We start from the raw sequence: 27,171 nt of genomic DNA on the forward strand, positions 1-27,171 counted from the left end.
TATTGGTGTTGCTGTATATTGTATCATTTTGGAACACCCACCCTGTTGTAAATATGTTTAATGACAGAGCTGAAAAGGTGCATCTTAAATTAAATACACAAGGTCTCATATGAGGGTGGATAACAAGTCAAATAAAAATGAAGAAAAGGAAACGGTCTACTTTTGTATCACTGACTCAAGGACTGTAGTGTCTTTATTCTTTTCCCATCTTTAAACCTTTCCCTTGCAAACACCCATGTCAGTATAAGTGCAGTAAAAATGCAGCAGTGCCTCTTTGTAATGGAAACTTTTAACATTCTTCTCATCTCTGTGCCAAGCTGACCTGGCTGAATGGGAGGCTCAATAGTGCCTCATTTTGATTCCCTGTAATCTTTTAATGCAACATGTAATCGACTTGTTACAGCTGGCTTGTAAGGCCCTAACACATAAATGACAGCTACTGCCTGCCTGATGAACATCACTTAGTAACAAAAAAAAGAAAACACGCAACCGGAAAAAACAGAGGTCTAGTGCACAGACGTAATGAGATGAGCGACGCCAAGGAAGGGCAGCGCTAAAGAGAAGGCCACATAAATAGCCACAACCCTCCTTTATCATCAGAGGGCAACACCAAGAACTCAAATTGCAGAGATCATAACCAAATGCACAAACACACTCGCAAAAAATAGCAGTGCCTGTGAAGTGTAACAATCTCTATTTATCTTTTGCATTGAATCTTCTGTGTTCTGCGACCTGTGAACTTGTAAATAACGTGCCTATAAATGATTCTGTGCTTGTGGTTCTTCTTGTTCTCTTTTTGAGAACCCCTCAACCCATTTGTGTGTAAAATCAATTTATTTTAAATTTCTGTGACACCTTTCTCCCTTTTCATTAACAAGCTGCGTCTAAGATACGTCACTTCACTGACTACATCCTCAAAAGTATAAAAAAAAAACCTGAAGAGGTAGAAAGAAGTCAGCTTGGCAAACCTATGGATCCACTTCTCATCTCAGGAGGTCGAACGTAAGAAGAAGCCAGCAGAGGGTGCTAATCTGAATCAGCAGAGACCAGAGAGGCACTGTGGCAAAGATGTGTTAAGATTGTGATTGAAAGCAGCTCATATGCTGATTTTTTTCCTTAATCTCAGACTACATCTGTATTTAACCACACCTGAAAACTCTTATTTCATTTAGTTAAACTGCCATCATGTGCATGTTAAGCTATTCAGCATAGTGATGAGCAATTTGAGTTTCAAGTGCACGCGTCTTCATGGTCTGATATTTCCTGTGGTTTTTGCATCGCATGCAATAAGTGTACACACAGTGAGGTACCGATACTTTCATCACTGACAGACGACAAACCCATTTGGTTAATTTGCTGGAAGGAAGAACAAAGCAAATATTAATTTCTTGAATTTTGAAACTGAACTACTGGTGTGACGAGACTTCTTGTTATGAATGTATAATAAATATATCAGCTGCTCCAAACAAAGCTCACCCAAACAATAGTTATTATCAGTCTTCTGTGCAGCTTGAATGGCTTTGCTGTCTAATTGCTGCACTTTCACTGTAGCTTTTGTGGACTAATTAGCAGGCAAATCAGTTAAAACAAGACAAATCTAGAGACACAATCTTCACATGGTTGTCATCTACCTCATTTGTAAACATGAATCACTAACTACTGGTGGATTAAAATAAAAGATGTGGATGGATTGGGGCGATTCGTTGAGTTTGTGTCAGAGAAAGATGAAAGAAAAATTCCTGCAGTTGCTTTTTGAGAATTTTTATTAAATTTACTCTTCATGGGCTCATAATTTAGCACCAATAATTTTATTTTTGAGTCAGTCTCAAGAGACCACTGTTGTTATTCAAACCCTGCACACCATGTCTGCATGTCCACAATCAAATTATTCAAATCAAACTCATAGACAGACTCACCTGAGCAGTACATGCATAAAAAAGTAGCAACATTTGTTACAAAAATCCATCTTTAAATAACTGAATACTTGACTTTTTTTTGTTTGTTTTAATATTGCTTTGAAGTCAGAAACTCCAAATCAAATTTCATGACTGAAATGTGAACTCAATTGAAAAGCCTTCAGATAAAAAAACAAAAACAAATCCATAACATTTAACAATTTAAAAAAAGCTTATAAGGAATAACAAAGTAAACAACAACCAGAGCCATGTCGTTTTTAAGCTGGGAGCATGGCTTATCCTGGGGTCCTGGCAGGCTTTGGCATTGTTATCAGGCTTCAGGTTCGTGGGGTTTCCCTCAAAATGGACCGGCACACACTCGTTGTCCAACACTTCACAGGCCAGGATCAGGTGTTTGGTGTCCCTTTGGACACTTTTGATACCACAAGTGTCCTTAAAACTTCTCACTGTGACAAAGGTGAAAGGCTGCTGGCTGATGCACAGGTTATCCTTGTACGTCTTTCCTCCATTCTTTGAGCAGACGGCCTTCACCCTCTTCAGTTCCTTTGGATCAAGGAAGGACTGTGTGGGTCTGCTACAGTCCCCGATATTCTTAATGTAACTAAACCACTCATTTTGATCAAGGGTCGTAGGAGTTCCATTGCGAACGTGGCGATCCATGAAGGTTTTGAAGCCTTTTTTCCAAGTGGAGAGCTGGCAGGGAGCATCGCTTATGGCAACAGTTTGATGTCCCAGAAAAAGACAGACGGCAAGCGAGAGGTAAGTCCTGGGAGCAGCCATTACCCAGCGGTCCTGCAGAGAGCGAGAAGAGTTATCAAGGCGCTATAAAGAAGTCGTGAACAAACACGTTACAGCTTTTCGCTGAACAGTACATAAAAAGCAGCTGAATTAGCGACAGAGCCACAGCTGACTGTCTGTGCAGTTTTTAAAACATGAAAACGGGAGCAGAAGTAGAAAACCGCTGCTTATTTGAGACAACTTCCTACCTTTGGCAGCTGCTGGTTCTTCTGTGAGATATAGAAGTGAAAGAGCTCCAGATGTGAGACGACTGCGCTGTCTTTCAGTTCTCTGTGCCGTAGGAGTAGGAGTGGCCAGAACTTGTGCATTACATAAGGCCGACCACATGGCTATGCTTCAGAGCAGTGATTGTGGAGAGGAAGGCGATCCAGTGACTGCTATAAATACTAAAGGTCCAGTGAGCTATTTTGGCTACTCACTGTCTGAGTCTGCTGCATTGAAGGGCTGCTTTTTGTAACACGTTAATTTAATTATGCAGATTATTATCATGTTTCAACCAATACATCACTGTCTCTGTTTTGATAACCTAGCCTATGTTACTGCAGACGTGACCTTTCAATTATAAATCATCTGACATCATAGTCAGCGTAAATTATAGTTAAGATTGAAACACAGGAATACTTAAAATTGCTTGAGATGTCATCAAAAGTCAGAATATGTTACAAATGAAGAAATCATATCTCATATACAGTGGCTTGCAAAAAGTATTCTGCCCCCTTGAACGTTTCCTCATTTTGTCACATTACAGCCACAAACATGAATCAATTTGATTGTAATTCCACGTGAAAGACCAACACAAAGTGGTGTACACGTGAGAAGTGGAACAAAAATCATACATGATTCCAAACATTTTTTACAAATAAATAACTGAAAAGTGGGGTGTGTGTAATTATTCAGCCCCCTGAGTCAATGCTTTGTAGAACCACCTTTGCTTCAACCACAGCTGCCAGTCTTTTGGGGTATGTCTCTACCAGCTTTGCACATCTAGAGACTGAAATCCTTACCCATTCTTCTTTGCAAAACAGCTCCAGCTGAATATTTACGCACACCCCACTTTTCAGTTATTTATTTGTAAAAAATGTTTTGGAATCATGTATGTTTTTGGTTCCACTTCTCACATGTACAACACTTTGTGTTGGTCTTTCACGTGGCATTACAATAAAATTGATTCATGTTTGTGGCTGTAATGTGACAAAATTTGGAAAAGTTCAAGGGGGCCGAATACTTTTGCAAGCCACTGTATATGTGATTGAAATAAATCATTTATATTTTTATATTAAATCCATGAAATTTAACATCAAATAAAGAAAAAGGGTTAATGAGATCAGATGTTTGAATGGCTTCGCTTTCGTAAGTGAAGTGTAACCAAACTTCCTCATTGTCTTTTCTCGCTTTCATCTGAGTTGTGATCTAATCTTCAGGCCTCCAGAGCACAAAACAACTGTGACATTAAACACACGTTTATGTTCATTAAAAACGGATTAATACACATAAAGCTAAGAAGGTCTTTTCAGCTGATTTTGCTGTGGTTCCACAAAGAGAGCAGGCCATAGTGAAAACATGGGGACCATAATCTCCTCTAATTTACTGGTACTACCAGTATCAGTACTGGTATCAGTCATGACTCTTAAACAAATCATAGGTGTCATATGTTGTCACTGCAGTCTTCAGGAATGATCTATGTCATATGCAGCTGGTCACGTGTACAGTATGCTGAAAGGCAGTTTAGTTTTTTCATAATAAAGCTCCGCTGGATTGCACCCTCATCATGATCTCCAGCAGGAATCAACCCAGTGTCCTTCTGCTTACTAAGCAACCATGTTAACCACTACAATCCAGAGACACCTCCAGCTTTAAGTGTTTTACTGCTGTAGTATTTTGCATCATGAACACACACGTTACTCTTTTTGCTGATATGTTACTTCATTTAAGAAAAATGCCTAAATAAGTTTGTTACATTTCGGTATCAAATATCAAAAGTGCCTCTTCAGTCTTTTTATTTTTTCTCTGCAGATGTGAAAGCACCCTCCACCTCAAGTAGGAAAGGCAGAAGAAACAAAATTAGACAGCCTTGCCTCGCAGCTGTCATTTTACAGCTCTGTCAGGTTGTATGACATGAATATGACACGTGGCTCTGCTGCATCAACAGTTTTGTCCTGGCCCACTGCTCCATCTCATGATTTCAGATAAAACACACAATGGCCATGATATTTTGGGTTAGGAATTCACTTTTTATGGTTAGGGTTAAGGTGAATGAATAGGGAAAACTTTATGTCAAGCAGCATCCTCAAACTTCCACAGCTCTCAACATTTCTTACTTGATCACATGCAATCATGCAAAACCACTTTGTGAGCCAGATATTAACACGCGGTCATATGTAATCAAGAATCGGCAAGTTTGACATTCAGGTGTTTTAATGTGGTGTCCATGTTGACAAGTTAGCTGAAAACGAACACATAAAGAGGACGTATAGCACCCAAACCCTCGATGGAATAACTAAATGCACATAAATAAAACTGATTTACAACAAAATCTGCTGATTTCAGTTCAGAGCCAGAAATGTTCAGATATCGTGTATTTTATACAAATAAAACCTGCTTCAACTCTCGTGTGCATTGTTATCAAATTTTCTTCAATTCTTAGGTTTTAGTGAAAAATAAAATAATTTTAATTACGATTATTAATGTGCCAAGTGACGTGTGCTTACAGTTCAAAGAACAAAGTGAACGAGATAAAATACCGCCCCACTGTGATAAAAACAACAGAATGTTTATCCCCCAAAGTATTTACATGAGTCGGTCATATATTCCAGCCATGCATGAGCCATACCTGAAAAAAAAACCCAGCAAAACTGCATATTTACACCAACTGCTCCCTGTGCAAACTGAGGAAATGTCATACGCCAGACAGAAATGGTCCGGGCAGCAGGTGGCTTCTCCTGTGTCCAAGTCCCTTCACTTTTTTTATAAGCTGCTCCTTCTTCTTCTTTTAGCGTTTTGTAAATGATAAAGTAAAAACATGTTCCTTCCTCTCCCCTGAGGAGATGTGGATCAGCAATAAACTCACTGATGAGAGGGACAGTGTTTGATGTTGCTGTGAGCTAGGGCACACTCTGAGGTGACAGCAAGGACTCTTCTTTCTTTTCTGCTTCTGAAGTCGAGTTCATAGCCATGTCTTGTTTTTCCTCTTTTTCCTTCTCTGAATCCTTTGTCCTGAAACGTCAAAGCGAAGAGTTATCCCCACCGATTAATCGCACATACTTCAAAACTTCTCAGATAGTTTTTTTTTTTTTTAAATGTCAGTGTAGTTTATCCAGAAGAGGTCGCTCCTTGTCCAAAAATACAGCTCAGCCCCGGTAAGGCTCCATTATATGATTAAAAAACAAAAAAAGAAAACTAAAAATGATCAAACACGGGTGTTTTAGGAACCTATGAGGGAAGGGGATAAATTAGTAGAGTCAAGAGAAAATAAACTAGCAGAGGGGGACATGTAACAAAGAATGCCCACTGGATTTACTGTGTCACTGTCACGTTGCAGTACAGCAAGAGTACATTTTTTTCATCACATATTTTGGATATACTAATGACATTTTGCTTTAAATGTATATAAATATCCTTCTATCCTTATCCATTTTTTCCACTTGAGTTCAGGGTCACAGGAAGGAGCTGGAGCCTATTGCAGCTGTCATAGGGAAAGAGGTGGAGTAAACAAGCCCCCATTCATATAAATGTCCTGGAAGTTCATTCAGATGTCGTAACAGAAGCTTTAAGAATCTGTGGATATATATCCTGTCTTTCAGGTTGGTCGTGTCATATCAACTGCCATGTAATACTATAAAACGCATTCATAGAGTTGAAAAGTTATGGTATAAAAATGTATTGTCTTTTTTTTTTTCATTTCCTTCCAGCTTTACTCTGTTTGGGAAACATTAAACATGTGATCTAATCCAACACAGAAGCTCTGTCAGGTTACTGAAGCATTTCAGTTCAGTTCAGGTTTATTTATAAAGTATCAGATCACAACAGTTGTTGCCTCATGGCGATTTATATCGTAAAGTAAGGAGCCTACCGTAATGCAGAGAAAAATCTGGTCCAGCCTAGAAAAACATGCACAGTCGGCCCCCTTATAGCTTCTGTGCAGAAATGTCAGTGCATTTAGAAGAAATCAGAGGTTGTGTCCCCAGAAAGCCTTGATGTGCCATTCAGACTCTAGTGGATCCTTGTGTTCTCACGTTGTTACACTGGTTTAAAACACAAGAGTATTTAAAAATGGAAAGCTATCAGCTATTCGCAAGAGCAGCGAATGATGAAAAGTTTCCTGTTGCCACTTTAAATCAACTAAACTTTAGCCAGTAGAGACAGATATTATTATTCCTTCCCATGTAAATTTACAGTTTAAGAGACAGTCCAACACAGTCACGTATGTATCCAGTGAGCACTGAGTACATTAGAAGACAGAGGACAGAACTCTAACACCTAAAACTTTAGGATTAAGGACTACTCTTCTTACTAATGACAGATGTTTAAGAAATTCTAACTGTACTCTGGAGGATTTCTTGGAAGTTAAAATGTCTCACAGTCTTTAGTAGGTACTCTAAGAATGTCTAACTCATGAGGATAAGTTATTGTGAATAGGTGGTTAAAAAAAGAATAAACTACGTCTGAGAGGTTGAAATTAAAGTTTTGAGGTCAGGGGTCATAATTTTGAACAGTGACCTTGGCATGGGAGCAGGCCGGTTATTGTGCAGGACATCCCAGCTAGAGGTAGAGCTGTCACAAGACCAAAAGATGGAATCACATGACAGGAACAGAAGAACAAAACAGAGAGTTAACATTTCAAAGAGGCTGTATGCAAGTGTTTTCTTCCCACTGTGCTCTCGTTAGTCTGAGGGACCGGAGATGAGATTTTAATGTAAAGTTTAAAGCAGATTAACAAAATGAAAGCTGATGGTTTCCCAAACTCCTCGAGGGATCTAATAATCCATTTTGAGAAGTGCTGAAGAAAGCAGTGAAGATGTTAGCTCTTTCCCCCATGAAGACAACATTTGACGACTTCCACTGTACCATCGTTGATGAGGTTTGACACCTGAGTGCATATTATTTATATACCCCCCCCCCCCCCCCCCCCCTCACCACCACTACCACCACCGACACAAACACCCAGTCATTCTGGAAGAAAGGCCTCAAATATGACAGAAACTGTTCAGCACAAAAAAAAGAGACAGTGTTTACACATAGTAGGCATCCAAGGGGAAAAGAGTTAAATCGCTCGGGCATGGGAAGAGCTCATACTTTCATTAATCAGTGGTAATCATGAGAGAAGGGCAGCGAATTATGAAATTGGCATGTTATTGCAGCAGAGGTCAAAGGATCGGATTATTCCCAGCACTGATCTTAGTGCTAATTTTATCTTTTCATTTCTTTCTTTACATTTCTATTACAGCCCAACCAACACTGGTAATGGTAAAAATGATCATATTTAAGTTAAAACCATCTGATATTGTAACTAAATCAAAATATATCCACAGTTTTGTCCATGCCAGTGTATTCGTTGGACTCTAATTTATGTCTGCTTCTCAGCATACTGTAATTAATGATTTATATGTAGATTACTATGAGATCACCATTGTTTTCATTCACAGGGATCGAAAACAGAATGAATGTGTCTATAAGCCGATCAAAGATCTGCGCTGAGGACGCCCGACAAAGTCAATGCTAGCCAAAAGCTCTGTCAGTATTCAGGTCAGGTAAAGCACCTGTTTACCACGACTGCTTCAAATTGGAGGAGTTTAAAAAATCTGCCAAGAGAAAGGAGTTGGAGTGAGGCGATCCCCCCCAAAGTTTCTACAGGTAAACAGTGAAGTGAAACCAAAAAGAAAAACAGAAAGACCACAATGTGCTTTTGAAAGAGTGGAAAGAAAAAACAGCAACGAGACTATGGAAATGACGAAGCAATGCAGTAAAAACCTTTTACCGTATTGTCTTCACGATGAAGCGAACGATAACCGCCAGGCCTACACAGCCACACATCACTCCTATCACTATGGCTGTTACTTCTCCTGCAGGGATGACCACAGAGACAAACAGGAAAGCAATAAAAAGTGAACAGAAATACAGAAATAAAGCAATTCAGCGAATTAAAAAAGCGATTCTACAAAAAGCGACAGCAAAGATATGCATGGAAATAACTGCTAGTCTTACCAGACGAGAGCTCCTTCCCCGATTCTACAAAATACAGAATAAATAATCATTTTGTTATTTTTCGTCTCACACGGAGCAACCAATCGGTTAATCTTGCTGTTCAACTTGTAGTGTTGTGAAATGTTATGTCCACTCAGTCTTGCTGCCTTTTCAAGAGTGCTGATATCACAGGCTTTCCAGTTCAGCCACTCATTACAATGAGCATTTTACACAAATTCTTTCTCCTTTGTTTTTGTCTGCCACTCTGTCTCTCTCTTTCACTTCTCTCTCTGTCTCTTTTTCCTCTTCCCTCTTCTCTTGCGATTACAATGGAGACAGTGTTCAGTTTCTAAAAAATCCTTTTCTCCAATAAGCTTGCAAAGAAACACTTTTTCCTTTTCCATCACTTCCCCTTATTCTCTCTCTTTTTCTCTTTAATCATGCCATCCTAAGGTTATTGTCTCTCAAACAAAATCACCGGCAATCATTAGTATTCCCACATTTCTCCTCACTTTTCACGCTTTAAATACATTGTACTAATTGCTTGCTTTGCTCTACATGGTCACCCACTGACTTTATTGTACTCATTGTTCTTTGTATCACGAGCAGCAGATTGGCATTACAATCACTCAGTGTAGAAGGGCTAAAGTGGGGTAACACTTCAAAGCAGACTGGCTGCGACCTGTCCCAAATCCGCATTTCTTCAGTCTGAAAGGCTAAAAAGAATATTCTGCTAATATTCTAACCAAGTACCATTTTTCTAAGTGCTCATATGCAAATATGTGACTTCCTGTGCACCACAGCAACATGAAAGAGAGAATTTCATGTCTCTTTTAATTATCTGGTTGTAGTTACTCTGTCTGACCTGCAGAAAAGGAGGTGAAGATGACTCTGTGGTTGAGTGGCTGTGTTGCACGGTAGTTGTCCTGCAGCAGCATCCTGTCTGGTTCTTCAGCTTTACTGGAGTAAAGGATTTTCTCCAACTTCAGCAGCTGGAGTGGAGAGATAAAAAGGAGAAGAAGAGCAGTTACACTGAGTTCTAGACTGCACGTGGAAAGCAAGTTTATATCCTTCTGGTAGAATAAAAGCTGTCAGTTATAGTGTAGTGCTGAAAGTTAAGTCAAAGTCACAAAAACATTCCAAGTTTACACTTTCTGTTACAAATAAAGAAAATATAACACTGCTGGAGTAGGACAGGATTTTCTGGACCATATGCAGGCAGCTCCTCGGCCAGTATTTAGTGCTGATATGTCTGCCTGGGACATGCTGGGTTGATGTTCTCATCAGAGGCAGATACAACCAATGAGCATTGCACAGCTGCAGGATGCACTCATCACATCCACAGGAAGCCATAACATGTCTAAACAGGTAAATATGTTGTTGGTAAGATAATGTTTTGTTATCTTAAAGGGATAATAAGTTCTGTGAGATATGTTTTTACATATATTTATCATGATAAAAAAAATAAAATAATGGATTGGATTTATATAGCGCTTTTCAAGGCACCCAAAGCGCTTTACAATGCCACTATTCATTCACACACTGGTGGAGTGTGTGAATGTGCAAGCTACGGTTGTAGCCACAGCTGCCCTGGGGCAGACTGACAGAAGGGAGGCTGCCATATCGCGCCATCGGCCCCTCTGGCCAACACCAGTAGGCGGTAGGGTAAAGTGTCTTGCCCAAGGACACAACGACCAGGACAGAGAGCCCGGGGATCGAACCGGCGACCTTCTGGTTACAGATACGCTTCCCAACCCCCTGAGCCACGGTCGCCCCATGAAAAAATAATACATTTCACTTTGATTTTAAAGTAAAAATAGGATTAATGTTGTACTCAATATGCTCAATCGACCTGTTTCATATTAGTGAGGAAAAACATAACTAGCTGAGCAAAAAATGAGGCATGTTTGTTCTCTTTTTGCACTGTTTAGAGATTAGAGATTTTAGATGTGCAGACCTGGGCTACTGAGATTTGAACCCTTTTATGGAAAAGGGTCCAGATAACACTCTGGTGGCACGGCGGTGTTGTCAGGGAGCCGTTGTATCGATAGTATCGCCCAAGATCCTCAGGAAGCAAAGACTGCACGTCAAAGGCTGGGATGAACGCTTTCTGGTCTGATTATGGATGAAAGGAGAAGAAGAAATGTGTAAATACCCAAAACAACACGTTTTTTTTATCCTCTTAAAACTTAACTGCTTTTAATTTAAAACATTTTGTTACGGTGACAAGCAGAGCTGAAAAGAACTGATTTATGTTTAATTACTGAAAATTATTAAATAGTGAGATCACTTAAAAGAACACAAACACTGTAAATGATTAAATGTAAAGAAACTGTGAAACAATGACGTGGTTTAAAAATATTTGTAGGAGGATGAAGCTGAAAATGGACCCCAGCCTAAAACCTGTCTCACATGTCAATACTGTGGTTGAGTCCACCTGCTCTCATTCGAGAAGTCAAAAAATAAGCCCATCCTATCTAGATGCCACCTAAAGACACTGATCCATGCATTTATCACCTCTCGCCTGGATTTCTGAAATCCTCTTTGGATTGGAATTAGCCAGGCCTCCCTCTCACGTCTACAGCTGGTACAAAATGCTGCTGCACAATTTTTAACTGGTACAAGCAAACAATTGCATATAATCCCAGTTTTAGCATCCCTTCACTGACTTCCTGTTAAGTTTCGATCCATTGTAAAATTGTTTTATTTGTTTTTAAGTCTCTTAATGGTCTTGCCCCTTGTTGTTTGTCTGAGCTGCTTCACCCTTACATGCTATCACGTGCTCTTAGATCAGCTAGCCAGGTGTTTTTGACTCTCCCAAAGACATTTTATAAATCCAAGGAGAAAGAGCCTTTGCAGCTTTTGCTCCTAAAATGTGGAATGAGCTATAGCTGGAGGCCAGGCAGGCTCCATCTCTCACTGTTTTTAAAAACACACCTTTTCTCCTTGGCTTTGACCCAGTGTGAGTTTCTGTCTTAAACTTTTACCCTTTGTATGCACCTGTACTATTTCTAATGTTCTTCAGCTCCTATGTATTAACTTATAGCTGATTTATTGTTTTATTTTTGTTCTCGTAGTTTTTGTAAAGCCCTTTGGTTAGCTGTTTTCTTGTTTTAAAGTGCTTTAGGAATAAAGTGGAAGTGGACGAAGACTTACCTGCATGCCTGATGCGACTCAGATAGTTGAGGATGTTGTTAAACGCCGGGTTTGTCTCCTCACCTGTCTGGGAAAAGTCGGGCTTAAATGATCACTAAAATGCTCAAAAATATTCCAGCTAATGAGTGTAAGATTTACACCTTTTACTTTTTTATGATTATATGGATAGCTGCTGTGTGACAAAATTGTTTCATTACCACAATGAGAATTCCTAAAACAGCCAAACCGTCTTTCTGGGTCATCGCTGCAGACATGTTTGGGTAGAGCTCAGAGTTGTAGTGCACCACATGGAGCTGGAGGGAGTAGGAGGACACGCAGTATTTTTAAAAATTCACTCTGACAAGGAAGAAGGCGGTGAAGAGAGGCTTGGGTTTAAAACTGACAGACAGAAAAAGCTGGATGCAAACTCAGTCCTGAAAAGCACTGAAATGTCTCATTATGCTGTAAAAGCCCAAATGCAAGTTCATTTTTTAAAAATGATAATTGTCCTTTTCTTAAAGGTGTATCTATATTCAGCTCACCTTCATCCTTACTCCACTCTTTTACCTTCTTTCTTCTACCTTGTTCACTCTTTCCAAATTTTATTCGGTCACCTACTCGTGTCTTTCCCTCTTTTAAATTCTGTATTTATTTTTTTTAATTAACATTAAGTCAACACAAATGTTTCTTGGATGTCATTTCCCCCCTTAGCTTCTCGTCAGTGGGCTGTTTCATTATCACAGTAAACCAAAATTAAATCAACAAAAAAAGTGACACAAAGATTTAAATATAGAATATAAGAAGATCTTTAAATATACCGATGCAATTCCAAAAATGAATAATTGTATTTGTTAAAATAACATTTATCTTTATAGGAGGGTATATTATATAGTTGTTATTAATATGTTATATTTAAACAAATATTTATTTAATCTCAATCATCACTAAAAAATGAAAAACACAATCAAAAATAGTTTATCAGAGAATATAAAAAGTCTCTCATTTAATTGTGTCAATTTTTAGTTAAATGCTTACTGCATTTACTGCATGTGCCAAAGATAAATAGCACAGCCGTTTTACATAGTTTTATGCACGCGAGAGGAAGCGATGAATTTCTTTGTGACTATTTCCATCTGCAAATTCACACATTTACTGCTGTAATTGTTGATACATATTGTGTGTAGTCACATATTTGTAACCAAGAAATCTGCCTCCTGTCATGCTGCCACAGAATTTGGTGTGACATGCACATTGCTTAATTGTGTATGTCACACATGTAATGGCAGATTCCAAGAAAACCTTTTTGCACAAGTGTGTCTTACATACATGTTAAATCAGCTGAAAAAAACTTTTACATTTATAAAAATATTTGTCTTTATATTTATAAATGAATGAATAAACATCTTTATACTGGTCCTTGTTGTTTATTTATTCATTTATTTATTATTATTATTTTTATATTACAAATCTGTTTAGTCCATGCTATGTTAAGTGACGCATCATGTATTGTGGGTGAGTTTCATATTTACTTTAACTGTATGTGTGTGGTTACTGGTAGTTAACAGTCAGATGTGTTTAAATGTACCTCTGCATCTGCACTCAGTCCGTTAATGGTGTGTTCACTGCCTCCGGGACTTGGGCCGTCATTGCCCCAGTGGAGGTGCATTTGTATGGCTGTAAAGAACCACGGCAGCCCCCCGAGTCCCATCCATTCTGGCAGTTCAATCACCACTGATGGAGAAATAAACAACACTGGTGACTTGTTTCTAGGAAAGCGTATAATGAGAATCTACAATTTTAAAAGTGGATATAAAAATGGAAAGTTGCAAGTCATCTCTTATTAATCTCCTAAAGTAATTAACCCCTTAGCAGTCCTATTAGTCCCCTAAACCATCCAATGTCCCGTGGGCGGTACGTCCGACTGCTAACAGTTTAATGAGCTATAAAAGTTTGCTGACCACATCTGACTCCAGTATAAACAGGCAGACCGTAAAACTGGAACGGGAAATGAGCTGGCTGCCAAAGTTACCTGTGTGTCCGTTATTGTACATAGTGAAGGGTTGGTTGCCGTGCTGGCTGTAGCCCAGCGGAGTCACAGGGATCAAACTGGGGTCGTATTTAGCCTGCGTGGTCATTACATCAACTGGAGACTGTGAGGTACCACCACAATCCGGGAAATACTCTGACCACTCACTCTGGCCGACTAAGCCTTTGACAGAGGAAAGACCGTTACACTGATGTCATTCAATCACACAGCTCACTGGCTCAGTGAAAAGCTTCTATTGATGTATCTCTAATTATGCAGAACAATTATTCCTCTATGTGCTCTTTAGGTTCACAGGCTCGTGGCAAAAACATGCACACATCCAAATATTTATGTGCCTTTGATAAAAGCCACCACTGCTGACAGTGCAGGACAATCCTGAACCAGTTTTGTTAAAACAGTCTAAATAACTGAAAACTGTTTGTTCAGAGAAACATTTCTATTTCTACTGTATTGAATTAACTCTACTGTCAAAGACAATTTTTTTTAAAAAAGGCTGGAAAAAATACAAACATGCAGGGAAATGGATCTAAGCAATGAATCAAAGAAATCAGCACCGCATTAATTTTTATTCAACAGAGCAGTGGATCAACTGCTTAATCAACGTTGGTTGTCACCTGAGGGGATATATTCTAACCCAACTTTGAATGTCTGGTAATATTTATTTGTCCTAATATATTTATTTGTCACTCGTTTAACATTACGTAGTTGTTTAATTAACACAAATAATAGTAGCTCAGTGTCTTTTTTCTTATTTTGCATGACCACATTAACCATGTTGGGCTCTTACTTGTCAGACTCCTCATAAATCAGTGTGGGCATGATCGCATATTGAATGAGGAATGTGTGAAGAGTTGGAAAGACTTGTTTTTAGTTTTTTGGACTCTTAGACCTTTGCTTTGTGTGTGTTTCTTAGTGTTAGTGTTGGTTCTTGTAGCATGAATAATGTTATTCTAGTGATGCTAGTGCCTCGTAAGGCTCAAATTGATCAAAACATATTAATACAAAGGTTACTGAGGGGCTACTCTGTTTATTACTTAGTAGATTTAAAATATCAACATTAAAAAACACAAAAGCAGTAATATGTGTTTTCTGATTACTAATGATATGTTTTGATGATATTTGCTACTAAACAGCTAGTTAATGCAGATATCTGTGGTCAAAGAGACACAAAACATAAATAAACCATGTACAATAGATGTGCAATGATAGATAAGATTATAAAATTACTTCTAATTTAACAAAGTGCATTATGATTGTTGATGAGAGTCCATTTTTTCATAAAATACAGTGCTTTTTAAAAAACATAAATACTATATTTGTACTATGAGTAAATTCCTACAGCTATGTAAAAAAAACCCGTTAAAATTGCTTTTTTTTTTTTTTTTATAAAATGTGATGCTTAATTTTGGATGGTTAACGCAGATGATGGTAAATTCTGGAAAAACCATTGTTGTGGCACTGATAATTACTGACTTGATTATTGAATGACAGTGTCAGTATTTTATATAATTATAACCTGATGAGCATGAAAAACAAAGTATTAGTGTGTACAGAAATTATATTTTTCTGTACATTTTTATAATAATCTGTACAAGATTCAGATATTTTTGCTGGCTTCCATAGGAAATTACTATGAAATGTTGGTCCCCTGCTCACATAATATCTAATATGTAATATCTGTTAATGTATAAAAGATTAAAGAGTATTAAGATTAATTATTTTTAAAGAATTTAATGGAAAGATGGACAGAGATACGCTGAGAAAGAAACTGAGGGAGAGGAGGGTAGTTGAGGCCTGGGTTCACTGAATTAAAAAGAGACTGGTCTATTCTATTGCACGATAAAAGAAACGTAGAAAAGAGGAAAGAGAAAGAGCGACATGTGAGTCAAAGAACCTGAATTTCAATTGCAAAGCAAGGAATGCTTTAGAAAACAGGCACACCACTGACACCTTTTACACACAAAAATGCGAGGTCTGTCATGTTATTTGCAGCTGTAGGTTCACTGATTCTGTGTTTAAAAGCACATTATACCTCTGCAAAACCAACACTTCCTCTGCATAGACACAGTAAATTCAGAAGGCTTTGTTTACACTCAAACACACAGAAATTGAGGAATTGAGGAGGGGACTTGACATTAATTATGTAAACGCATACCACATGTCCACTCCCACTGCTTTCTCCATGTCTCCATGTAACCCCCACCTTGCCCTCTCTAATCTGCCAAATGCCCACTGCCCCTCACTAGCTACTCTTCACAGCAAAGAACTTCAAAGTCTTGCAGCCCCCTAACTGGTTGTCATGGAGGTCTCCATGGTGACTGGAGGCGAAAATTATGACCCCCATGCACCCACCCTACCTCTCAAAGCATGCTACAACCGGCCTGAATGCAGCTAAAAACAAAGACACATTGAGAGGGTGATGAGGAGATCACTGACTTTCCCTTAATTGTCTCTAAACTCCTGTGAAGACAAATCTCTGACATCAAGTGATTCTCCACTTCACAACCTTGTGCTTAATAAAACTGATTTTCTGCATTAGTAAACACACCGTATGTACTGCAACACAATCTTACAGTCGTCTGCCTCTATATCCAGTATAATAAGACCTAGACACACATGTATATACACCATCTGCCTCCTGGTACAGACTCTAAAGTTTGCTGTGTATTCTGCATGTACTGTATATCAGTGCTGCTCTCCTGAATACATGCAAAGGGTGCTAATCTGTGCACCCCATTCATTCCCACAATGTCTTTGTCTGCAGCATAGGCAGCCAGTGTGCCTCAACAACACAATAAACACATAGGATATTGTGCGCTGCAACAATACACTGTGCGATTTGCTTTGCTTTAGCTTCATTCCGTCCCATCTCCCTTGCTCTGTCCAACACACTCATCTTCGTGCACCTGCCTCTCTCCCAGTCAGCCTCTCTCTCTGGCTTTTTCTAGCTTTCTTCCTTTCAACCGGCCTCCACCCACCCCTTCATCATCTCTGTGTGGCTGCTGCCCTCATGCCAGTTTGCTGAACTGTAACTAATACAGAGAAGGGGAAAAACAGAGGGAGAAAGGGTGGAAGATATGGGAGGGGAAGACTTAAATCCTACCCCAGTTACAGAAGCTTTTACCAGAATTTTAACATTTTAGAGATCCAGATTTAACATGTGCAGCCAAGCAGGTGAAAACCCTGCTTAGTTGTTTCATGCAAAACTTGTGCAAGTCTTTGATGTCATCAGATTAGATTGCGTAGTGGATTACACATTAAACTGTACGAAATGTCTCTATTTGTTTTCAGGTCATTACAAAATTGACTTCAGGACTTTGCTCCTTATTTTTAAAGTGCTAAAAAAACAACAAAAAACAAACAAACAAACAATTGCCCCAGATATCTAACATACTCTAACCATAAATCTAGACAATGTTGTGCTAACTATCACTCAATAAAATAATCTGTTTTTTAATGAGCTACATTGGGAACTTGAACTTACCAGAGTAAGTCCAGGTGATTTCCTCTGAAAAAAAACAAAAACAAACAAAAGAGAAAAAATTCCTGAAATTTCTGTTTTGGTTAAACCAAATTTAAAAATTCACTTTGAAAAAAGAAAAGGCAGAGGATAAAAGATAAAAGATAGATCAGGAAATTACTACTTTTCTTCTACTAAGGCTCAAACTGGAAAACCCAAACCATCAAATACCAGAATCAAAGCCAAAAATCTCACATGATGCCCGTTATTATGTTAATTTTCACCTTACCAGCAGCAAGGGCAGGCATCCACTGGAAAAACAGAAGTATTAGCAGCATAAAAAAACCCAAAGTGTCCATGTTATCCCGCTTTGCCCATACACAGAAGTGAATAAGAGCAGACTGAGAGATGAGGAACGAGCAAGAGAGAGAGTGAGAAAGAGAGGAGAGAAAGTGACGGGCTCCAGCAATCCCACCTGCCACAGCTCTGTTTAACAGCCAGAGTGTTGATGTCACATGCTGAATCCACTCAGGCACACAGTGCACTGGTCTCAGCAAGAGAGAGATGAACAGAAAGTATGAAAGAAGACAAAACGAGAAAATCAGGGGCGAGACAAGGCCCGGTTTAGGGATCAGTTAGTGAGAATTCATTCAGAGTTGGAGGCGGAAAAAGACAAAAAGACAGGATGGAGGAAATTGGGTAAAAAATAAAAGAATGAAAGACCTAACTGATTAGGGAAGAGGAGAAATGGAAATGTGTGAAGGAAAAAAAGGTGTCTGCTGTTTTAAACATAAGTTTTTTTGGTAGGAAGAACTTCTGTGAGTTGAATTTGAGTCATTTAACCACCCCTTCTGCATGCACGCTTGTGTATGAACTAGTATTTTATTCTACGTCACATACAGAGGCAATTTAGAATCAACAGTTAGCTGAACACGCAGGTCTGTGGAGTTCCTTGTTGATGCAGAAGAACTTCCTCTGGTGTCATTAGGCAAGATGAAAACTCTTTGAACAGCTGATTTGAACATGTAAAATTCACCAGAGGCCTGATAATCACGTTTCTACTTAGCACATCTAATCAAACATTAAACTGATCTTGCTACTGAAACTTGTGAAGATTCTGATGCATTTAGTTACTGAACTTTAATCAATAGTGTTAATAATACCAATATTTCCTTTCTATGATGAAACTTTTATTTATCTGTTATAGCGTGACTCTCTTTTGCAAAAATACCCTGCCTAATGCAGGACAATCAACAGTGTTTCCACAGACACAAATACACACTGTGAAAATACAGATGAAAAATATACAAATTGTACAAGATAAAGTCCAAAAATGACCAAAAAGAATAAGATTCAAAGCCCAAAATATCAAAGTAAGACCTAATTGTAAACTACCACCACCCCCAGATGTACTAGGATAAAAACAAGAAACCACAAATATTTTAGAAATCTGTCAAAAACGTGTTTAACAAAACTTTTTTTCCCCATGCTAAATTTCATGGCATTACAGGGTTAGTGATGTTGTGATGATCTATAGGAGGCAAAATGACAAGAGCTATGCCATTGTTCACAAACTTTATGATCCCACATCAGCTGTAAAACCACATTGTATGAAATGAATGATGTTGAGCTGCTTGGGCAAGAATATAGATGACAAGAAAAAATTAAAAAGAAGAAGAAAGGAGAAAAAGGAGGTCATACAGGCAAAGAATAAAGGTGTTTAGTACAGTCAGAAGATGTGGATGAGTGAAAAACAGAACGCTGAGAAGACAAACAAGCGCTGGTTCTCATACTAGTATTGCTAGTCAACCTTCTTCTATGTTTCGTTTATCAAAAACCCCCAAAAAGGTCAATAAAAGTGCAGTTCTGATTTTATTGCATCACCCCTCCATCTTCTCCCATCCTACGACTCTGCCTCTCCACCCTCGCACTCCGCACTCGTTCTTTTATCCTCTTCCCTCCTTTCCTCTTTGACTCCAGTCAAACGTTGTCGTCCACTTTTGCTTTTTCCTCAGCTGTGACTGTGTGTGTCAGAAGCCTGCAGGTGTGATCAATTTTCTTGTCTTTGTGACTTTGTTCACATGTGACTGCATGCATGACTGTGTGGTATGTATGTGCATGTCATATATGAGGTTTAACCACAGTCAAATACTTGACTGGAGGTCACCCTCTAAAGGCTCTGCAGTTTATTAACAATATGGTGTCAGATTTATGCGTTTTATTGTTTGCTATTGATTTCTTCTTGATTGACTTGAATGGCAACAGTAGCACAGTGTTTCTCTGAACATGAAAAAACATGAAGTTCGATGATTTCTTCATAGAAGAATGCCTATCACAAACTGAATCAACAACAAATCCATTACAAAACTAAATTACAAACAACGAAAAAACTGGTTCTTTCACCTGCTGCAGCAAAATTATGGGAAAATTACAGATTATTTTGGTTTGCAAGGCCTCTCTTTGAATGCAATCTACTCTCAACACTGTCAGTTCTTTGGAACTGATACTCTGACTTTTGTTATGAAATAATAATAGTAATGCCCCTTTTTTAAATAACTTACTCGTGCTTCACTACAAACAATATTTGTTATTGAGGTGCAATTGATGCAACTCTGCTTTGTACTTTTATCAGTCAGCTCTTGGAGATCATTCACAGTGCAGGTGACATTGGGGGCCATTGATTTTCAAATGTTCGTCCAATATATAACCGACAGCTGTTTCCTGTTCTTGGCAGACAGGAGTGGCCTCCACTGTGCTCTTCTGTTGCTGTAGCAGATCTGCTTCAAAGTCAGATGTGTTATGATTTGAGAGATGCGCTCCTGCACAACCACTCGTGTTTGTAACGAGTGGTTGACTGACTTACTGTTGCTGTTCTGCTTAAAATCTTCTGGTCGTTCTTCTCTGACCTCTGACATCAACAAGATATTTTCACCCAGCTGCTGCTCGCTTGATATTTTCTCATTTCAGACCATTCCCAATGCCAGCAGGCCAGCAGTATTCGAAACAATTAGACCAGTAGCTGTGCCACTTTTATTCCCCTTTCTTCTTGATGCTTGGTTTGAACTTGATCAGACTCTACTGACCATGTCTACATGCCTGCATTTGAATTTCTGACCTGTGATTGGTTGATTAGGTATTTGCATTAATGAGTAATAAAGTGGCTGCTGAATGTATGTGGTGTGACTGTAATGGACCATACAGTGGCTGCTGCTATGTTCATGGATTCTACATATTTTCTTTGTCTATTTTCTGATGCATATAGTTTCACGAGTATCATTTTGCTTTTCTCCATTTAAGCAATTTTGTAAAATTTCAAGTACATTGTTCACATTTCATTTTTTGTGCCTAAAATGTTTTTACTCTACATTAGGGCTACATTTTTGCTGCACTCCATCCAAAGTCAGTAAGGTGCAGATAAAAGTAAAGAAAACTTTAGTTCATTGTTTTGTCATAAATGCCACAGCAACCCAGTATGTCAGTGGACACACTTTGAGTAGATTGGCTACTTTGAAAAAAATGACCAGTAAAATTTCTTAAACCAGAAACAGACTCAATGTTACTGCAAAGAAAATATATGTATAAAAGCTGTTTATACACGGAGTTATCTCTATGTCCCACATAAAAAGATAACCAAGCTAAAAGCATCCCAGTGCGATCTTCACTTTTAAAGATATTAAAGTTATACACATTTTGGAACTAAAAAAAAAAAAAGTTTCAAGGCTTGTCTGTGTTTCCATATCTGCCGATCTGGTTACAAGCCCCTAATAAACTTGAAGAGACCACTCAAGGCCCACATGACTGCTTTGTTATGGTCAATAAACTTAACCCCCGGAGGTCTCCTGGATCCATTTCCAAGCATTAACTTCAAGGTTAAGTAATTTATTTGTGGTTCTCTCATGGATTCTAATTTTAAATAGAAAAACATCTTTTAAAAACCAGAACACAAAATTCCCATTTCTCATCTGGGGTCTTTCTGACTTTACTGTGTTTCTTCATCACGTTGGTGTAAGTCTCACATCAGGAGTGTCACTGTCACCACATCTCATATCACAGTCTCATCTGTGCAAGTCAGTAAAACAGTCTAAACAAAGGATGTCAAACTCCTTTTACAATGAGGGCCACATACAGCCCACTTGGATCTTCAGTGGGGCAGATGAGTGAAACTACTCTTTCTGTCAGTGTAAACATCTTTAATTATACATTTAATCCCTGAGATCTTTTAATATAAGATAAATAAGTGCAGTATCTACAGCAGGTCTTGGTTTATCTTCATGACAAATGTGTAAATGTATGAAATGTAAACTACTATCCTGTAGTTTTAAAAGAACAAGTTTTTGTTGATTGATGAACATTTTCTCTTTTTTATACTGACATTTTTATATTAGACAGTAAAAAAATGGACCTTTTCCTGTTTATCTTTTAGGTAACTATTTTGGTGTAGTATCTTTATCAGCAGGAAAAGCTGTCAAATTTATAGAAAAATACAAAATTTAATGCAACCCATCATATCAACCTAGACACCTCTAGTTTTTTCTAAGAGTAACATCATATCAGTCACTGCCATTTTTAAAAAATCATCCCTTTTTTGTTGTAAATCAGTCCTGATACTATGTGCATCAGAAAATAAACAAAGACAAAAATATGCTTACAACACAGAAACAATTACTGAATAGTATGACAAAGTCACACTACATATGTGTGTAGTTCATGCTTGCATGTAATAACAGTGTCATAACCTGCACGTGTGACACAAGACTGAGAATATGTGTTTGTAGCTGCTTCGACTGAACCTCTTCTGAGACCGTGTTTATATTTGCTTTCAACTGAAGAGCATATTCACTGCTACCACTGACAGCATTTAACGGCCTTGCTGTTTCATGCATATTTTAAAAACTTGAGAAGTGATTTGATTGAAAACACTAATGCAATGCTTCACAGCGTTGTTTCATAAGCGAGAGATCTGTATTTCTTTCTGGAAAATAACAATTTGATCAGTTGTGCCATTCAAATGAGAAACACATCACACAATGACTATCACCTTTAGCAGTGAAGTATGTGTAAAACCAATAGCAGTGTGTACAAATACTACGAGAAAGCCTGATGTGGGTTCTCACTGGTGTGAGATTGATGTGAGAATGGCGTCAAAATGATCAATAAAAACTGTCATTAAATAAAGATCTTCGGTGTGAACACCAGGGGGAGCCCTATCCATGTGACATATTTTGGGCTTAACGAGCAGAAAATACACCCTAAAAGTAAATGTTATCGTCACTTCTTCCTGCAACACTGGAAAGATCGTTACAATCTTGGAACTGCTCCAAAGATGCCGAATAAGGAAACATCGACATTTATTTAGGTGAAAAATAGCGAATCACAAAAATAAATAAATAAACTAGTGAAAACAGAAAGACTGAGCCCACGTGAATCCACTGCTTCACTGTGAACCGCAAGCGCCACCAATTAAAGTCTCCACGCACTGATTAGCTGCGCAACTACTTTTAAACTGGATATAAATCGCCCTTTAGGGAACAGTTCCCTTTAAAACCTCAGAGTCAATCCAAGCAAGAGTCTTTTGATCTAGATTACATCACATTGTGGATTCAAGGATAAACTTCAAAGATAAAACTGAAAAGGTTACATCACTTACTGCATCAAGCATAGAAACAACAGGATATAGAATTTAATTAATAAAATCACTGATTGCAACTATTTATCCCTTAAGATAAACAAAAGTGTGGGGGAAAAAATCCCACCAGGTCTGCTCATAAGTGTTTGAATTATTTGCTATTTATGTTTGTTGTTGTTTTTTCGTGAAACTCTGATCTGTTCTCTTCCTCGGGTTGTTGACAGCGGTTTGTGTGACTCGTGACTATTGTTTCTAACATCTCTGGCACTGATCTCGCGATTTTAGTTTTCTCCACCTCCGCTGTCTGTCTCTCAGCTCCATCCTTTCACACAGTGCACCGGAGCGCTCAAACGTGAAGCACTTCAGCCAAATTATGCAACACTGGTAACACTTGCCGCTCTCCCATTGGCTGCTGAGTCTTCCACTTGGAGGTGTGGCTAAAGTGCTTCCACCTGCCATTTGCCAAGTCTGTGCCGAGGGCGTGTCTGCCGGTTTCATTCACAAATCTAGCAGCGGAGCGTCTCTCCGACATGTGAAGATCCCTCTGCTTATTCTGTGGCACACATGTCTGCTCCGCAGATGTACGCCTGCAGCCTGAACAGAAGATGGATTCTGACTAGTTCTGAATGCAACTGTAATGTTTGTGGTAACAGCAACAAATATTACTACCATAATGGTGTCCTTTAGCACTTGTGTGATAGTAACATATGAAAAGGAGTCTAGAGAAATGTCCGTGTTAAAGGCAGGAGGCTTAAAATAACTGTTGGATGTCGGTGATCTTTGAGCCCTCGGGGAGCAATTCATTAAAAACAGGTGTGATCCTTTCACAGAAATTACTGCATCAGCTCAGGAACACTTCCACAAATTATTGTCTGTTCACATCCACAAATTTTCTTTTTTTCTTTAAAAAAACCCCCCACATATGGCTTATATGTGAACATAATCCAGAAACACTGCTATCTTCTCTGTGCTAACCCTCATTTAAAATGTACTCAGGCAAGGATGTTGGACAAATCAAAATTTGAAGTTCTGTTTGGAAAAATGAACACAGCATCCCACAACTAAAGAGGAGAGAGAACATCCAGTTCGTTATCAGCAGTCAGTCAAAAAATCCTGCATCTCTAATGGTGGGTGCATTGGTGCCTATGGAATTGAGAGCTTGCAAATCTGGAAAGGCACCATCAATGCTGAAAGACATATAAAGGTTTTAGAGCAGCATATACTTCCATCCAGACCAGATCTACTCCAGAGAAGGCCTTGCACTTTTCAGCAACCTGCTGCATCTATTACAGCAACGTGACTTTGTAGTAGAAGACTCTAGGTTTTAAACTTGCCTGCCTGCAGTCCTGCCTTCTACAAATAGTCAATACATCATGAAATTAAAAGTACAACAAAGAAGATCCAGGACTTTTTGAGCAGCTAGAATCCTATATCAGACGAGAAAGGGACGTTATTCCTCTCCCAGAAGTCCAAAAACTGGTCTCCTTAGTTCCCAGAGGTTTACACACTGTTGTAAACATGGCACCCCATCCCAACTTTTTTGAGACATGTTGCTGCTATCAAATTCAAAATGAGCTGATCTTATTCTCGGGTTGAAATATTTGATATGTTTTCTGTGTTCCACTGTGAATAGAACAAGGGTTCATGAGATTTGTCAATCACTGCATCCTGTTTTTATTTACATTTTACTCAGTGTGCCAGTGTTTTTGAAACTGACATTGGAAGCTGTAATCGCACTGTAGTTGCAAAATACATTGTGAAAGAGTTTGCGTGATACTTTGGAACTGATTCCAAAAAGCATGTCTGATTTGCCCAAAGGTGAGTGCACTATCACTGAGGAGCAGATATAGTAGTTAATAATTGTGAGGCAGGCGCTAAAGTACCAGGCTTCAAACCAAATAGTAACTTATTTAAAATTTGAAACAAAGTTTCGTAGTACTAAGCAGTTTCTGCCTGTTCTGCAATGAAAAGAAATATACTGTTTAGACACTCAGGTACGTGCACCCAAACACATAATAATTACAAGAGGGATGTACAGTGTGTTTCATCAAGTTCCTTTATGGATATTATTTCATTGTGATATGGCAACATGATCGACATTTCCTCTAAATCACAGGAAGCTGAAGGAGAAGGTAGGGCAGGGTAAAGCAGCAGTGTGTAGTAGTTTCCCAGCTATCCTGGCATAGTCTGAATCTTTGTCTTTCTGATGGAGGACAAAGATACAAAGAGCACAAAGAGTGTATACTGCAAACTGTCTCCACTTTATATTGCAGCTCTTTGTGTCTTTGTCTTCCATTAGACCAATGACTTTTCAGTCCTAGTGTCTGATTCTCACCTCACCAAACAGGAACTTCAACTTTCACTGCCTAAACATTTAAATGCTTTCACACTGAGTAAGAATGTATGTAGAAATGTCTTCTACGTAAAGTAATCATGTAAATGTTTAATTTAGCTTCTATAATTAAGCGCTCTCACATCCCTCTTTGTTTCCCTCTAAATCATCTGCTGAATCCTTTTTATTACATTCATGCAATAGTCAGTTTTTACTACAATCAACCCAATGGAGCAATGCTCTGATTTCCACCTCAGGGACTGGTTTGACACACTGAACTTTGACCCACTTAATTGACAAACACATCTTCGATAGATGATACTTCAGCTTGTCAATACAAGGACTGATAATGAGAAAAGAGAAAAAAAAAAAACATGGAAGCCAAGTGGAGGATGGGATTTGAAGGGGATGGTCTTCAGCAAGCATGAACTCAAAGTAGGTTCAGTGAGTTCATGTGCTGTAGAGGAATGCTCACGTAGCACACATACGACCTTTCCCCTGGTTTACTTTTTGCCAAAGTTCACCTGTTATTGTATCCTGACAATAAGAGGGTCCTGTTTGCACACTTGATGTTAAGGTTACTAAATACTGAGGGACTTGACATAGTTGCAGGCCTCGAAGATGGTAATTGTCAATCTAACAAGGACACAGCCTGTTGTGTACGCTGCAGAGGGTCAGTGGGTTCATGTGTATGTTAAGCATGGCAGTGGGGGAAGGGTAGGCCGTTTATCATAGGCTGAAACATGCTGGGGATTTCGGATCTAAAAATACTAGTCAAAGCCAGTAAAATCGTGGCCTTACAATAAAGCCTAATGAGGAGAGAAACCAGCAATAAGATAAGTATGTAGCATGTGACAAGATCATGTGTATGATCCATGTACGTTGGTATAATGCATTGCAAGTTTCAGAGGGAGGGTCAGTGAGTTCGCTGCTGTAAGGCTATATATCATGGTACTGGGAGGTGATTTGTTATCTGTATGATTGCATGCAGCAGTGTGTGTTTTTAACTTAAACATGAAATGACACTGACACAAAGCAGGCTATCACACTTTAAATACGATATTTCATTGTTTGGAAAATTTATCACCTCAGCTCTCCTTCCTACTTTCATCCTCTGAATTCCAGTTTGTGACACTAGACAAACGAGTTGGTAAGCTTTAAACTGAGGAAAATACAAAAATGTTCACATGAGATTATGTAAAACTGCAATAAATTTAGCAAATGAAAAATATCCGTCTAATATTGCAAGTTATGTAAGCCAAGATATCTCAGGGTGAAAGAATTGCACAGCCTTGTCCAGGCAGAGAAATGTGATTTTCTAGTCTGTTCTGGGCAATATAATGCAAAACGTCGCCCACTGTTTATTTAGTTATTATTTTGCCTTTGAGAGGCCTTATTTGCAAGCGGTTTTCGTGCTCCATGCGTGCCTTCTGCTAAACCTCTCAAGTCCCTTGTTATATTTATTTATTTATTTATTTATCAACGTGCGTTCTTACGCTCTCGGTATGAGTAATTTTTGCGCACATCTCGTGCATAGAACATACTGTGCACATCTCGGGCCGACGTGCGTGCCTGCGTGTGTTTACACCCGCTCGCTATAGTAGAGCAGCCCAGCCCAGACGCCACACTCACGGGCGACACATGAGTGGGCAGGACCGTGAGTGCCGGGGCCGCCGT

The 27,171-nt window shown here is 38.8% G+C and overlaps 2 protein-coding genes across 7 annotated transcripts; both read right to left on the minus strand.

Annotated features, from left to right (window-relative positions):
* Positions 1–1,745: 1,745 nt before the first annotated feature.
* LOC102300337 lies at positions 1,746–3,053 on the minus strand. Its single transcript, XM_005936134.2, has 2 exons — positions 2,903–3,053; positions 1,746–2,708 (listed from the first exon to the last, which is right to left on the minus strand). Exons 1-2 carry the CDS (start codon positions 3,020–3,022, stop codon positions 2,118–2,120), a joined length of 711 nt encoding a protein of 236 aa, XP_005936196.1. The 5' UTR covers positions 3,023–3,053; the 3' UTR covers positions 1,746–2,117.
* A 2,058-nt stretch (positions 3,054–5,111) lies between these two features.
* ca14 (carbonic anhydrase XIV) lies at positions 5,112–18,005 on the minus strand. Of its 6 annotated transcripts, none has more exons than XM_005936124.3 (13): positions 17,826–18,004; positions 17,561–17,584; positions 14,059–14,238; positions 13,615–13,760; positions 12,248–12,343; positions 12,051–12,117; positions 10,852–11,009; positions 9,760–9,886; positions 8,916–8,939; positions 8,689–8,773; positions 8,471–8,512; positions 7,431–7,484; positions 5,112–5,927 (listed from the first exon to the last, which is right to left on the minus strand). In XM_005936124.3, exons 1-13 carry the CDS (start codon positions 17,893–17,895, stop codon positions 5,816–5,818), a joined length of 1,185 nt encoding a protein of 394 aa, XP_005936186.1. In that variant the 5' UTR covers positions 17,896–18,004; the 3' UTR covers positions 5,112–5,815. The 6 variants fall into 6 exon arrangements, 5 of the variants coding, with proteins under 5 accessions (XP_005936186.1, XP_014193503.1, XP_014193504.1 ...); XR_006055060.1 differs by having other exon boundaries at positions 5,815–5,927; positions 6,784–7,484; positions 17,826–18,005; XM_042226279.1 differs by lacking the exon at positions 5,112–5,927 and adding an exon at positions 5,935–6,955.
* Positions 18,006–27,171: the final 9,166 nt, after the last annotated feature.

The sequence above is a fragment of the Haplochromis burtoni genome, unplaced genomic scaffold (assembly GCF_018398535.1).
Source record: "Haplochromis burtoni strain Fernald_Lab_line unplaced genomic scaffold, NCSU_Asbu1 Contig_204, whole genome shotgun sequence".
NCBI lineage: Eukaryota > Metazoa > Chordata > Actinopteri > Cichliformes > Cichlidae > Haplochromis > Haplochromis burtoni.

Excerpts from the sequence above, each read along its gene's own strand:
- ca14 (XM_005936124.3), bottom strand. The coding sequence starts at position 17,895 with ATGGACACTTTGGGTTTTTTTATGCTGCTAATACTTCTGTTTTTCCAG. Across the intron at positions 14,239-17,560 it reads AATCACCTGGACTTACTCTG|GCTTAGTCGGCCAGAGTGAG; the intron begins GTAAGTTCAAGT and ends CCTCTGTCAAAG. Across the intron at positions 12,344-13,614 it reads GACTGAGTGCAGATGCAGAG|CTCCATGTGGTGCACTACAA; the intron begins GTACATTTAAAC and ends TACTCCCTCCAG.
- LOC102300337 (XM_005936134.2), bottom strand. The coding sequence starts at position 3,022 with ATGCACAAGTTCTGGCCACTCCTACTCCTACGGCACAGAGAACTGAAA. Across the intron at positions 2,709-2,902 it reads AGAACCAGCAGCTGCCAAAG|GACCGCTGGGTAATGGCTGC; the intron begins GTAGGAAGTTGT and ends CGCTCTCTGCAG.